The 15613-nt window shown below is 46.8% G+C and overlaps 1 protein-coding gene across 1 annotated transcript in view; it reads right to left on the bottom strand.

Moving 5' to 3' along the window:
• LOC8034637 (homeobox protein CDX-2) overlaps positions 1-14670 on the bottom strand; it is a 39806-nt gene extending 25136 nt beyond the window's left edge. Inside the window, exons 1-2 of the mRNA XM_029991084.4 lie at positions 14437-14670; positions 13348-13543 (exon numbers count right to left, since the gene is read on the bottom strand). Of these exons, the coding sequence (XP_029846944.2) occupies positions 13348-13543; positions 14437-14649 (409 nt within the window). The 5' untranslated portion in view covers positions 14650-14670. The remainder of the gene's footprint in view (positions 1-13347; positions 13544-14436) is intronic.
• Positions 14671-15613: the final 943 nt, after the last annotated feature.

Raw genomic sequence — 15613 nt, 5'->3', positions numbered from 1 at the left:
TGATGACCTGACGGAGCTAACGCAACATACATTTGTTCGGGTTTTAAAGTTCATAAACCTTAACTGTTTTTCTTTTTCAGCGACACTCTGGGTTCATTTCAAACAGCTACTAACACACCATCTGCATGATCTCTTACATCATTTGCTTATAATCAATTATCCATATTTTAATTAGTTTTCGCTGTATTCGGTATTAAAGAAATTAAATTTGTTGGGGCTCGACAATAATCATGCAGAGCCATCTGCATAACACAAAGTAAAGGCCCATTCGCACAAGAGCGTTTCTTATATTTTCTTACGTTATGAGCTTACGAGTCACACGAATATCCGTGCTTTGCAAAGCTATCCTTGAATTGGTCGCATTGGTGACTTAACAAAACGCAACGGAAGCAAGCGGTGCTGTCTGAACTAACGAGCCTTTTAGGAACGTTTTAGAGGGGTACGCAAACGAAATGACTTGAGCGCGAGCTCTCTATACTACTCGCTTGAAAATCGGCAAGCGAGAAGCGCAATGCGCATGGCGCTCATGACGTCAAGGGCCTCTGCACGGCCATGGGCACTGTAGTTGCGAGCCTTGCCGCTTGATGGCGTCAACGCGTGACAATCTCGCCTTGTAGTAATGTCCGAGGACTGTACGCTTACCCGTAACCCCACGCACCAACGTTGCCGTAAAGTCATTCGCGAACATGCCGGTGTTTTATGTGCCACGAGTGTCCGATTCACCGTGTATAGTTTCACACCGCACAAGTAGTAAGTCGAGGGAACCAGTCAGTAAAAATAACCGTAACAATGGCGACAACTACAAGCTATGTATAGAAGGCATTCACTGGGTGCCATATTTGAGCGCGTTATTCACTCCCCATCCGCAAAGGGGGGGGGGGGGGGGGGGGGGGATGCTTGGTCTGGCAGAGGTTCCCGCATCCTCAGATGAAGCTCCTACCTAACGTCTGCAAAGAACGGCGACCTTGAGGGAATGAAAGGCACGTCGCGGAACCACTGTGCAAGCTTTAACGTATACACCGTAGTTGCAACTCGATAGCGTCCTCCGCCAAGTCACATTCAGGACTATATAACTCCTCGAGAACTGGCGCGGCTTCTTAGGAACTCGTGCCGTGACGGCATTCCAACGGAGAGCTTCATAGACCGCCACCAGACGTAATTTTGAAATCAATGAATTCGCTTTACAATTAGGTTTCTTCACTTCTCTGCCTGCAGTCGAGAAACACTAGTCTAGGGTATAGTGTTTCTGGGCGGCCGGCATAACACAGACAACATCTAAACAAAAAGATGAGTGAACAGATTCATCTCAATAAACTGCGTAATTCACCTGAAGGTATCCCCGCTGCACATTTCCCCAACTTGTGTAACTGAAACGCGTACTTCGCCGATCGAGCGTTGAAAGGATTATGTGACGCTTTTGGAAATATTTTGAAATACATGACCTACAGGCAATCGAGTAAAACTATATATGGTACCACAGTAAAGGCAACTGTCTCTGAAAAAAATACTTATTTAGAACATAGGGTGAAACAAGTTTATGATCCTCCTTCGGCGTGCAGCCATCAGCTATTCCTCGAGTGACTATATTAGCAATGTTCGTTCATACCGTTTCGTCAAAACAGGTTTCGTGGACAGCTTTTCATCGACCCACGTTTCATTAACACGTTTAGTCGACAATGCGGCGTTTCGGATAGAGGCTCGTTTCGTGAACACATTCTCTTCCGACGTTTCGTCGCGACATATTGTTTTGAATGGTGCTTTGCATTTTATTACTGGTTTCATTTCGTTCGTTAGTACTATGCGGGAACTTTAGGCGAAGCCATAAGTTGATTTTTGTATATAGGAAAACGAAATCCGCAAGCCATCAAATAGGCTTCCAAACAGACCGCTCTATACGCGCCTGTCATGTGCGCGACTGCTGAGCTTCCACAGTTCTTTTGCAATGTGCATTCATCAAGATTGTTGGCTTTACCAGCCTATTAATGTGAGCTCGTTCTGAGCATGCGCTCTGAACAGCGCACTCAAATATAGCATCTAGTGACAGTAGACAGTGATATACATTTCGTTTTGCTAGCGGGAGGCCCGTTTTACGCTTCGTGCGATCTCATAAAACTCTATAATCTCAGGCTCGAGCTTTCGGTGACCACCGTCGGAACAGCAAAGGGTTAAACATTAAGGATGTCAACACTATACTCCGTTTACTCTTAAAGGAGTACTCCGATGTTCTTTTCATAGTCCCTGATTTGCCTGAAAATTTGCTAAACACACTAACAAGCATCGCTGAAATAGTAACCCAAATTTTAGGCTAAAATATTTTTGTTCGCGAAATTATCGAATTCACAATCTTGGTCCTCACCGTGTTATCAAAGTAAAAGTCTCTACTGGCAGCAATGAAAAAGTGACGTAAGGGAAGGCAGGAGTTTACTTTTTGGACTGTAGACTTTGTTCCCAACTGACTCCAAGCAGTTTCATGGTGTCAAATGAATGCATATGGAAGCTCGCTCCGGCACCCGCGTATATAGCTCGAAACAAATGCTCGGCATAGTTCATTTTTATACGGCGCGCTCGACCTGCAAGCCTGCCTTCCCCTGGCGTGACGCCACTGAAAAGCGCGGGCATATTTAAAAGTTGGACATGGCATCATTTCCACTTCCCAATTTCACTATAACTATTCTCGAATTTCGCGATACTGAATAGCATACCGGAAAGAGTAAAGGCCCGTGAATTCGAAAATATTGCTAGTTATGGTAGCCGAAAAAAACGCCGGAGTAAAAGGGGTATTCACACGAGGGAGAAATCCCGGGGATATCTCCGCGGCACGCGCATCCCGCGACGAAAACGTCAGGCTTTGCAATGTGCAAAAGCCTCGCGTTTTCGTCTCGTGACGCGAGCGTGCCGGGGAGAAATCCCCGGGATTTCTCCCTCGTGTGAATACCCCTATAAGACTACAAGCCTCTCCTTCAGCGGTAGCTTCCTGCCCTCGCTAACACAAGTGTGAACGCGCCGGCACGCGCAACCAAAGCACCGCAGAAGTCAGCGAGCTCGCGCTGAAGGCGGAGCTTCTAGTCTCATCTTAAGGGTGAACAGAGTACGGTTCTCACTGTAGTGCACGCAGCCCCGTTTTCTCACGTTACGTATGAGTCACCGAAACATTGGTGCCTCGAATGTCGCGTGCCAGGCTATCTCCTTGAATTGCTAGCCACGCTCAATACGAAACACACATGCCCCGGTGACTTGTACAATAGCCTCCATTATACTAACAAAGCCTGACAGATCGCCACGAGAAGTGGCCGCCGAAATGGAAAGGGTAGAAGCGTCAGACAACGGATGAGAGGAGAGCCACGTGACTGGCGCCCCGCTGCGGCGAGACGCCGAAACACACTTCTCCCGAGCGAACAGGTGTGTTTCGGGTACTCGCCGCCGCAAAAGCTGTGCGCTGACGTCCAGGTTCCCCGAGAAATGACTCTTTGACGCTCTGTGCTGCCAGATCTTCGCTCTCCAAACCTGCGACCGAGCACTCTATGACTCCGTCGTCGAACTGCCAGGCTTCGTGGGTCTAGAGGAGGCTATGCTTCTACGCAGCCTTTCCTGACGTAACGTATAACGTCAGAAAACGGGGCCGTGTGAACCAGCCTTTATGGACCAACCCAACTCTCCGACGTCACGTCAGTGCGGTGGCGCTGCGGTCGGCACTGCGCAAGCGCAGACGCGCCTAATCTCTTGAATCTGGTTTCTACGCAGTGCCCACAGCCCGTTTGGGCAAACGAGGCCTTGTTTGTAAACAGCGTGTTGATGGATACACTATCAAGATTCCGGCGGCCGAGATTAGGCGATGTGGAAAGAAGACGAAACGTCGCAAAGATGCGTCGATAAAATGAACGTGTGCACCTTCCGATGAAACAAACTGTCGATGAAAGGTCGCTCAAAGAATTAATTGCCACCGCGTTTTTTTCGTGTTTTCCGTAATTTTCATCCATAGACGACCCGAAGGTTTACGGGTGCTTCAGGTGAAGGGTGTGAGCGACAATAACGAGCAACAAACCGCAAGAAGCAATCACGTGTATTTATATATTTATTTATTTATATATTTATTAATTTTTCAAACTGTCTTGCCTCCGGTTATTAGGGTCATCCCAATCCCAGGCTATCTGGCAAAGCCGTCAGCGGATATGGCTGGACTCCACGGAGCGAAATTTATTTAATTTAAATCGCATTAGTTTGAATTAAATCATTGTAATTAAAAATGGTGGTTCTTCATCACTATATGCATTTTTTAAACATGGCAGATCGATTGGTCAATCCGTCCGATCACTAAAAATATTGCGGAAGAAAAAAGAATTACTTTGAATTTAATCTTTTATGACAAACGACTTTTTATTGATGTAACTCAAGTCATCAAAAGCAGCTTCATTTTTTTTATTAAAGAAAACATATAAATTGCTTTTGTTTAAAGAAAACGTTAAAATTGCTTCCTTTTTAAATAAAAAAAAAACGTCTTATTGCTTACCTTTTTTTTTAAACGCTTTGATTTGCTTCAAAAAGCACCTTTTTTTGTTCGCGTTCAGCCTACAATCAATATTTATTGATTGATGATTCTTATATTTAAATAGAAAACAAATGGATGCCTATAAAAAGCATCACGGGATAGCCGAACAGTAAATATAATTTGTTTTGGGAAATAATTTTTGCTGCAAAGGTTTGATTCATGTCATCATAGTAGAACCAGTGTGTGATTGAAATCAGGATCTAAATCATTGCATGATATAAATCATAACTTAAATCATCTCGATTTTTATTTTGCACCATGTCTTGTGGACGCCGCCATATTGTTGCATTGTGCAGTGATATGGTACACGATTCCAAAATTAGACTTCTTGACTGTGTTAAGAAGTGCTTCAAGTACATTGCATTGAAATTACCACTTCAAGTTTAGAAAACTACTTAAAGTACATTATCTGAGTATGTACTTGTACTTAAAGTCTTTTTTTTTGTATTTTTTGAAGAAAATAAAATTCTCGACTTGAAGCATTAGCGGATCCGGGGGATGGCCAAAACTTTCCTATGTCTTTTTTTTTTTTTCTGAGCTAGGGCAGTTATTTTCTGAAGACGTTGAGCATCAGGCTTTTCAAAAGTTTTTCACACTTGTGTTTTCTATCTTATTCGATTGGCACATATTCATTTTCATGGCCTTGACCTCACAAGTGAAAATGAGCACTCTGCTGAGGATCATAATTTGTTTTTCTCCTGGTGACCATTCATAGCCATTTCCCAAAAATCAGGAATTAACTGTAGACGAAAGCACTCAGGCTTAAATGTCGCCACCTTTTGTTCGGTTCTATTTTGGCAAAATTTATTAAAGGTGGCCAAAAAATATTTACCTGTTCGTATATAAAAAAAATTAAAATACAGAAGCCGTCTCATAATCTATAAATAAATATCTTTAATTAATAAACGTAACAGCGATTTTGTTGTGCAGATTTCAAATTGAACATTATACCAGATAGAAAAGCTTACACGAAGAAAACATAGTAACTGATGATTTTAGTTTTTTCATGCTTCAAATACAATAAGTTTGTGAACAAAATGTTAACTGGATCAGCAACAAATGATAAAAACGAAAATTTATTCTGATCCAAGTGACGATATTGTTGGCAATGAGTCATTATTTCGGTGAAAAAGGCATGTGAATCCGAAAGGCAATATTGTTTCCTTTCTTTCTCGCAACCTGTTTGTTTCGAAAAGACGTCCCACTTAGGCTATAGTTGGTGATCCATATTTCCGAGGGTAAAAGCGCTAAAAACAACGGACAAGTAAAAAAAGAAAAAAGAAAACGAACACAACACAGAGCGCTACTTGCAACCAAGGAGGATATAAATCTTTATATCCTCCTTGCTTCCAACTTAAGTTTATTCTCGGAAAACACACACACACACACACACACACACACACACATATAGATATATATATATACCGTGAAATCACCCACGACATGTGCGACAGAAATGCGACATCATCCAAGCAGTGCTCGTCTATCTGCTATCTACTAGGTGCTAGCTACAAGCACTGCTTGGATAATGTCGCATTTCTGTCATGTCGTGATTTCACGGTGTATATATATATGTATGTTTTCCGAGAATAAAGTTCAGTTGCAAGTAGCGCTCTGTGTTAAAGTCCTGTCCCCATACATGCACATTGGATCACCAACGCTAGCATTATATATTCAAGCAGGGTTCCGAATTTATGCAAGAAATATGTAGTTTACTTATCAAAGGCCATAGTGATATCCATCTTTCTGATTGAGGTCATAAAAAACAAAGGCCACACCCAGAAAAGCAATCTTAAATAGAAAAAAGAACTTCGACAAGCTATCAAATTAATATCTTTTTATTCATTGTTTTCAATAGTATACAATAGATATTTTAGTAGTTGTTTGTCAATAGTTTCTAAGGAGTGCTTCTACCGTTTTGTGCTTGCATTCCAATGCAGTTTTATATTGTTCCTCGATAATTATCCGAATATACCTAATTGCAACTGTGTCTTTCTTCGAGCTACACGTTACTACATGAAAGTTCTTCGTCCGTCGCCTAATAAATCCACATCGAGAAAGCATTACGATATTTGGATATCGATGGTTTCTCGATATTCGACTATAAACAATTTCACCATAGTTCACGATAGTCGACTGTCGCTAGTTTTTTCGATAGTCGACTATCCATAGCACTATTGGCAGGTGTTTCACTATCGATAATTAAATTTGGCTTCCACGATCTATAGTATAGATAGAACTGTCGATAGTTTTGCATCACTAGGTTCCAGAGCAAGAATCAGCTTCGCGGACAGTTCATTGGGGTCGATGTTTTGTGTCAAAATGAAACTGTAGATGAAGATTTTCTTCCCGGAAAGCTTTGTTTTTTCTTATTCAAGGACACTTCCAACTCGAAGTTTTTCGTCCTTTTTTTTATTTTGATAAGACCGACTCGGGAATTAATTTTTGTGGTTTATCGGGATTTACCGAAAACATTAAACCCCAGTCTTCGGAACTGCGAATTGGGCACAGAGTTACATAAAAATTCCGTCATCTTCCGCTTCGAAGCGGGAGATATCGCAACCAGGTCTTGATTTACGACAGTTCGCGTGGCTGAGGAGTAAAGACCTCTCTCTATTTATACCTCCGTTGTAACAAAGATCCAACACGCGATGAGGTATGTAGCGGGGATTCATAGCTAAACGAACACGCTAATAGTCTTCCCTCTTTATAAGCCCCCCCCCCCCCCCCCCCCCTCCCCACGCCCCTCTGTCACGGGCTCCTTTTCATTGCCCTGAATTCAAGGTACATTCTCCAGATCTGATTTTGTTAGCTTTGTATCATGAACAGATGCTTCGTCAGCAAATAAGTACCTTAAAGTTAATTGAGTTAAATAGTTCGTCAGCGAGAGGAAAACAAATACTCTGTGGCCACTTGACTGCATTAAGTATCCGCCGCCATTTTCGGAAATAACGGATACACCCCCATTACACATAAAACAATGCATGCCAGTTAAAAAAAAAAAAATAAAAACTGCATAGGGGAATGAAAGGGCACCACCAAAGATTCTGTTAAAAGTACTCGTACTCTACTTCGAAAGTACATTGTATTAATATTTTTACTTCAAGTATATTGCGCCGGGTGTATTTGCTACTTTACTTGATGTACGTAACCTCTAATTTACTTAGTACTTTATTTCAAGTACATTTTATATGTACTTTACCCAACACTGCTTCCTGAGCCTTATGGTTCGGTGCCAGGAATGCTCCGGCGATATTGTTTCGATTTGTCGCGGACAGCTTGAACATTTCTGGAAGACGGAAGGCCGTTTCCTCCGGTTTCGGATGAAAGCTTCGGACACCTGACAACAATGATTTTCAGCACCAACATGGCTGACATGTCGTTACCCATGAAGCTGTCATTTCGTGGATCTGCGCATGCCGATATAGGAAACTCATCCATGGATCGAAACGGGCAGGAAGTAACCTTGCCTCGATGTGCTCCGAGCTCGATGCGCTTAGATGGGCAACTTTCACGCGCTTATATACGAATGCGACTGCCGCATCGAATCGAAAGGAAACCAATCACAAGCGCCCACGATGTCCCGCTTCTTCCTCTTGCACCCAATCACGATCGTCAAGTCTGAATTCTACGAACATGTAAACGTGGCCGATGCTCGGTCGCTGCTTTGAAACGTTTTTTTTTTCTTTTTTTTGCGAAACAAACGCACGCGCTAGAAATGTGCGTACGTCTCAAAACTCCGAGCGTGACTGGCTGAGCTTGTCGCCCTCGATGCCCTGTTCTGTCAAAATTGAACCATAAAATTATTTTCAAACTTTTTCTGAATGGTGACCTCAACTAATCTCGAATGTTCATAGAGCCCAGAACAGGAATCCGTTTTTGTTTCAGTCCTTTCACCTTTAGAGAGAGAGAAAAAAAATAACGAAAACAGCTGGTAATTGCCGTGTGCGTTTTTCTAGAGAGCGCTAAGTTTGTCAGTCACACTGGGCGTCTGCAGGTGTCTCAGCTGTAGTTGAGAAATTTAGCCAGTTTTTGTTTATATATATATATATATATATATGTATGTATGTATTAGGGGTGTGCGAATATTCGTCATTTTCAAATAACGAATCGAATATCACCCTGTTCAATTCGTTCATCGAATCGAATAATAATTTTCAAAAGTTTCGAATATTTTTCGAAAAATTTCCGAATAGTCTTTACAGTGTCGCGCAGCGAGATTCCCTTCACAGGTGTCCCACAACGCTCCGGCACGCCTGCCATACGTGCCCGCAAGATGGCAATGATTACCATCATCGGCAGCAGCGGTTTCTTTCTATAGGTACGTTGCTGTTGCCTCCACTAGGGACCACTGCGTTAAGCATAACCCGCATGAAAGCGATTCGACAAGAGACAAGAGAGGCGACGTCGAACCGCTTCGCTGTCGCTCGGTCAGTCGCGCGATGAGGCAAGCCGCATATGGAAGTGGCGTGAGCAAGCGACAATTGCGATGATGACGTTTTCTAGAAATCCAAACACCGAGCGACGCGACGAGCGACAGTGAGAAATCTCCATCACTCGCTGCTGACTCTCGTCGCTGTCGCTCGTCTCGGCTCTCGCTAAATCGCTTACATGCGGTTCAGCCTTTAGGGACCTCTTTCGCACGAGAATGCTCGTGCACGCTTTCGGAAAGCGTGTCGTCGAAACGTTTCAGAACTGGTTGCAACGGTACCGCCACTCTGTGTGAGCAAAGTAGAAGTGGCAGAAGCCACTTCTACTTCGCTGTTTGAAGAAAAAGCGCAGTAGAATATGGAAGTTTTTCGGCCGCTCCCATGCAACCAAATGAAGAAGCCACAACAGCTCCTTGTGTCAAGTCTTTCCCAACACTTTCCATGGTTGTTCCACTTGTTCAGTGCGTGAAAATGTTGCTTTTTGAGGGCGCAAGTGAAACACGACATAACGTTTTCCCACAATCTTCTCAGATCAGTGAAAACAAGGTTCCTAGACGTAAGTACACAGACACATCACGCCCTTGCCACCTTTCTTGATCCTTGATTCAAAGACATCTGCTACAACAAGGAATAAATAGAGAATGTAGAGTTCGTACTAAGTACATTGCTTCAGGATGTACCAGGCTCAAGTGAACTCTGATTTTATGTTTACCATCTGAATGAACCGTGATATTATGTTTAGCATTCTAATATGTTAGTAGCTTCTGACTTTATTTAATTATATATCGTTGAACTTTACTCATTATCGGCTAGTAGCGTTGTTACAATAATTTTAAGAAACATTTTGGAACAAAAAAAAATAATTTTATAATCTCTTGGCTCTTGTTTAGTAGCTGTCTACCTATTATTCGAAAACTATTCGAAAATTATTCGATTTGTATTCGTATTCGATTCGATGCCACAATTATTCGATTCTTATTCGATTCGGTTTTAAAAATCACTATTCGCACACCCCTAATATATATATATATATATATATATATATATATATACGACTGCTATTTAGGGGTCTTCAACGTGCCTCACGCTACAACCGCACACCGATGTATACGATGCCCATCAACATCGAAATGGGCAGGGGTGGGGATTGAAGCCGCGATCTCTGCAGCTTCCTGCAGTGTCATGGGCTCTCACTCCGAGGTGCTCGGAGCCAGTGTGCGCAAACAGCCACCAACTCCCGCCAATATATAAGTTCGCGATTCTCAGAAAAATGACAGAAAGTTGCTGGAGATTGTTTGGTTACATTCAAAGAGTTCATCGTATATATACACGTCGATATCAAAACTGGACGGAATCGTGTGCATGCAGCAAAGCATTGGCGAGGAAAACCGGATCGGTCGCTCAACAGGTGCGTGTTCATTCTTCGGCCTTAGAATCGTCCGAAGCGCCTGGCGCGTTCACGGAACACTTAACGTCTTAACACGAGTATAAGGAGTATTCACTGGGCGCCATATTTATGGGTGATGTCTAGAGCGCATGCTCTGAACGAGCCCACGTTAATAGGCTGCTAAGACCGGCAATCTTAAGGGTGCGAAATGCACCTTACAAAAGAACTGTGGAAGCTCGCCACCAGCACGCGCTCAGCAGTCGTGCACACAGCTATGGCCGCCAGGGAATGCTTCCATGTCAAAAGTTGGCCTCTCAGTCAGACAGCTATCTTACAAAGGATGCTGCACATATGTTTGCTTCGGACATATATGTGTGCCTCGAACATGTCTGCGGGCAGTTTTCCCATTACAAATGTGACCGGACCGCCACACGCCTCAGACAGTAGAGAGAGTTTTAGGGAACCGTTTTTACACATCCGAAACGGTATACGACGGGCCCTCCGGTACGATCTGCGCATGCGTTACCGCAGAGACGGTTCCCCTAAAACTCTCTATACTGTCTGCAGACTCTCTTTTGTGTCACTTTGTGACCTTGTGACTGCGACTTTGGAGTTTCCGCTCTCCCTTGGCCGATCTTGATGTATGTATGGGTGCCGCCATTTTGGCGCTTAGTGCGGAGCACGTGCAATCGGTGATCGTTTGCGATTCGAGAATGCCAAGTTTCTGAGCTTTCGGTACGGTGTCAGGAAGCTACTAGAGAATAGCGAGTTTTAGTAGACCGTGTTTCCCCCTCCGCTAAGCCCCTCCGCCACCCGGAACTCTACAGCCAAGGCCATCGGCACGCAGGCGCAGTGGCGGTTTCTTCGTAGCGGAGGGTAGCGGAGGGGGAAACACGGACTGCTAAAACTCGCTAGTTTTAGGGAACCGTTTTGGCGCATCCGATACGGTACGATGGGCCCTCCGGTACAAACTGCGCATGCGCTAACACAGAAGAATCGCACACGCGCAGTTCGTACCGGAAAGTCCACCGTACCTTACCGGATGTGCCAAAAACGGTTCCCTAAAACTCTTTAATAGGGAGTTTTAGTAGATCGTTCCCATGACTCCGATAACGATACCCGATACTCCGCCACCGCCTCCCTTGTGCATGCATAGTATCGTTATCGGGGCTATCGGAGGTATCGGAACGATCTACTAAAACTCTCTAATATTCGTTTCGCTCCGTTGCGGACTATTGTAAAGGCCTGTAACGAAATCCTAGCGCCTATTTCATTGTCGAAACGTCAACCACGTTCTCCCCACACTACAGGGACAGAAATGTTTGGCTCCGAAATCGGCCGTTTAGAACGAAAAATAGAACCGTCCGCTCAAAATACAAACGTGCGATTGTCATTAGCACGCAGATTTGTTTACCTTGTTTAAACCGGATTTGTGGACGTTGGAGGTATGTTTCGATTTTCAATTCAGCATTCATCTAACATTCTTGGAGATCGGAAAAGCGTTTTCCGCGATTTCAGATGAATTAAGCTGTGGACAATCTTCGGTGGCTATGCGTGCACGCAGTTGAAGGTACAGGAACTTCCCTCTCGTCGGAAAGGGCACAGAAAGTTGTCCACGAGTATATGGCAACAATCATCTTAGGCACCAAGAAGGCTGAAGTGCCGCTACTCTGAAGCGTGTAGCTTGCTAAGTGGCCGTTTCCCGCTTTGCCGGGAGACGGGATTCTTCCACGCAGGATCGCCCTGTCGGCGGCCGGACGAGGCCACGGAATCGAACGGCGGCATGAATAGGCGACAAATTGCGGCGGTTGCGCGCCGGGCAAGTGCCTACGTGCGTGTGGACGGGGACGGGAATGCCATTTTAAGAAAAAGAGTGTTTTTCTCTCTCTTTTTCGGGGGGTCCCCATTGTCCGGGCGGTGTTGTCCCGATCTTCAAAGCGACACCGACGCCTAATTGGGCGCCCCGGGCACGAGAGGAAATTGCAACGTGGAAAAGAAGACCGAAGGGACGACACGAGGGAGTCGCAGCAGGGGGGCGGCCTCGCGCACGCCCGGCGGACATGTGTCGAGATAAACGATAACTTTGTCGGCACCTCGGCGTGGTCGCTTTTGTGCACGCCGATGTCCTCGACTGACTCGCGCCGCGCCGACTCGTCACCCCGTCCGCGACAGCAAAGACCGCGTGTTTGCACACAACGGCACGACACTCGGAGACACACGATGCCGCGGTGGTCTTCAGCGGCGGCGCAATACGCGGTCTCCGACGTCGGTGCTGCACTCGGCGAGCGCGCGAGCAGTATACCGTTCCAACCAAGCACGTAGCCAGGTTTTTGTTTCGGAGGGGGGGGGGGGGGGGTGGAAGAAGACCCGCCCATGACAAAATGCTGTATGAGGGGGAAGGGGGAGAGGAAATCCCAGCAAAATGGAAGATTTCGGGGGGGGGCCGGGCCACATGCCCCCCCCTGGCTACGTGCCTGGTTCCAACCATGCCCGCGCGGTAGCCATCCGCTAAGACGCTCTTACATAGAGAGCTCCAAGTGCTGCATAGTATCGCAGTGTTACAAGAGAACACGTTGCTTGGTCTTGCGTCTTCCTATTGACACGCGGTTGCAAAACTGTAGCTTTGACAGAGCACTGCGTAAGCTACGCTAGGTGCAGCCGACGTACTGTAAAAATAGTTGACACCGTTGTATACACCATTTCAATGTTTACAAATCAACAGCCCAGAGTACGACCCTCAAAGCCCAGCACGCGCGCAGAAGCCCGTTTCTCGTATGGTCCATACATATGGCCTGCACTAACGTCATATATGGATTGCTATTATGCTGGCCTTGCAGCTGAGCACGAATCTTCAGCATCGTGCATTTGATCCAATCGAATTTGTTTTTCTCGGCAAGGACAAGTGAGAGTGACCGTTATAGGGCGACCCGACGGCGTCGGGCAAGTCAGGGACAGGTCGCGGTTTCGGGTCAGGGGACACTCACCCGGGTTGGGCTGCAGCTGGTACGAGGGCTTGAGCATCCACTCGAAAGGAGACCTGGCCGGGGCGGGCCTCACCTGAGGCACAGCGCCCCCCTGTAGCCCCGGGGAAGGGGTGCCGCTCAGGTCGGATGCCGCCAGGCCACTGTCCGGACTTGTGGCCAGCTCGCCACCGTAGCCTCCCGACGAGTACACCGGGCCCTGGATGCGACAAAAAAATAAGAAATAATTGTGCTGCCTGTTTGTTTAGTCAGTGAGAAGTTAGTCAATCCGAATGGGCGTCTGGGATCTTTGACTCGCATCGCGCAGTATGTTATACACTACCGCACGCCGGTACGATGCTCATCCAAGTCGAAACGAGCAGCGGTGAAGCTGATTAAGTGGTGCTTGTTTAGACAACGGACAACTTAGCCCCAACGGGCATCTGCAGGGGGGCTTGATAGAAGCAACGACTTAGCCAGGCACGTAGCCAGGGGGGGGGGGGGGGGGGGCATTGGCCCGGCCTTCCCCCCCCCCCCCCCCCGAAATCCTCCATTTTGCGTGCACCTCCTATCCCCTCTCCCCCTCATACAGCATTTTGACATGGGCGGGCACCCCCCGAAACGAAATCCTGGCTGGGTGCCTGGACTTAACTAAGACCTTGTGAAGTAAAGCGTGCCAAGCCTGGGGCTCGCGAGGGCTTGAGACTCGACTTCATGAGCTACACCACTCGTGTGCTGGCTTTAGCAGTACTTTCTTTCATAAAGTCTTGCCCGAGATATTTTGTTATTGGCGAGCCTCCTTTTGTGACTCCTCCGTAGATAATAAACTTAGCCAGTGAAGTACCACTGCTAGCCTGGCTCTTTAACGTGCATCGCGCAGGAGCGATTACAGGGACACACGCCGGTACGATGCTCATCGAGATCGAAACGGACAGGTGTGGGGATTGAAGCCCAAGTTGCCGGGTTTCTGCAACACGAGGTTTGGCGCTCCACGTGCTACGAGCTGCTGTGCATTGACACGCTGAAACATCGATCCCTCTGTGGGTCGGGGTCCGTCACCGGGCAGTGGGACAACGGGCAAGAGGTCAGGAGTGGATGAACGCGGAGACTCACGGCGAACGGCTGTGCGGCCGGCTGCACGGCGGTCCAGTCATCGTAACGGTAGGCCGTCCAGCAGCCCGGGTCGGTCGCCGCCTGGGGCTCGTTGATGCCCGCGAATGTGGCGGCCGCGTAGTGCGGGGGCGAGCAGTTGGAGGACGCCGGCGGCGACGGGTAGCACGCGTACTGGAAGGACAGCTCCTGGACGCCATTCCTGGCCGGAAACATGCCGCACTCCTGAGGGTAGCCCACTCCTGAGGCCACCGCGGCGGCAGCGCTGATGCGGCCGCTCGGGACGACGTCGATTGGCGCGGCGGCGCCCCGCCTCGGAACCGCCCCGAGGTCGTCCCGCTGGGACGGTGGCTGGGCGACCCGTCGGACGGGGGAGGCGCTCTGCCCGCACCCCTACCCGCTTTTATGGGGGATGCGCCGCTGGGACCGTATCCCGCAACCGGGCGGCTCGCGGTAGCGCGCCCTTCTTCTTACCGCAAGTCCCGCGCGGTGGGGGCTTCGCTCCCCGCATCTTTCCGATGGGCCCCGAGATGGATGGGGTCGAAGAGTGCAGGCAGCGAGGCACTCGGAACGACACAGTGACGTGTCGTTAGAAATGTGGCAACGAGGCGAAGTTGCCACAATTTTGAGTTAAATTTCGCTCCGGTCTGTCGCAATGGCAGATGTTAAAAGAAAAAAAAAAAAAAAAAAAAAAAAACAATTGGGGGGGGGGGGGGGGGGCGAAAAAAGAGATGGCAAATTTTCCGATAAAATTTACCGACATGGACTTGACAATACTCCAGTCAACTCCCAAGTTCATCAATGGTCCGGCGGCGGTTATCGAAGATGACTCGACGAATTTTTGCTAGTCTCTCTTCAGTTGGGCGGGTCGAAGAATGTTGGGAGCGATGTTGATCGTCAAATAGCTCTTTATCGAACCAAAATAACTCCCCGAGAAAAAAAGAAATATAAGCGAGCAAGAATAAAAAAGAAGTACAAAAACAAGCTCGAGAAAACGGAAAGAAAAAAAGCAAGAGAATGAGGAGGGCAATCTTATTTAATTTAATAACAACCGTTGACCAGGCTTCTTCTGTCGCTGAGGTCTAACTCGATATACATTTTTCTCTTCTAATTGACCTCTGAAAAAAACAAAAAAAGAAATCGTAATATCTTTTTATTGGTTACATTTACTTTATTCATT

The sequence above is a fragment of the Ixodes scapularis genome, unplaced genomic scaffold, assembly GCF_016920785.2.
Source record: "Ixodes scapularis isolate PalLabHiFi unplaced genomic scaffold, ASM1692078v2 PGA_scaffold13__105_contigs__length_92229423, whole genome shotgun sequence".
Classification (NCBI taxonomy): Eukaryota; Metazoa; Arthropoda; class Arachnida; order Ixodida; family Ixodidae; genus Ixodes; species Ixodes scapularis.
The sequence above is the reverse complement of the archived record's forward strand: the minus strand, read 5'-3'. Positions and strand labels throughout refer to the sequence as shown.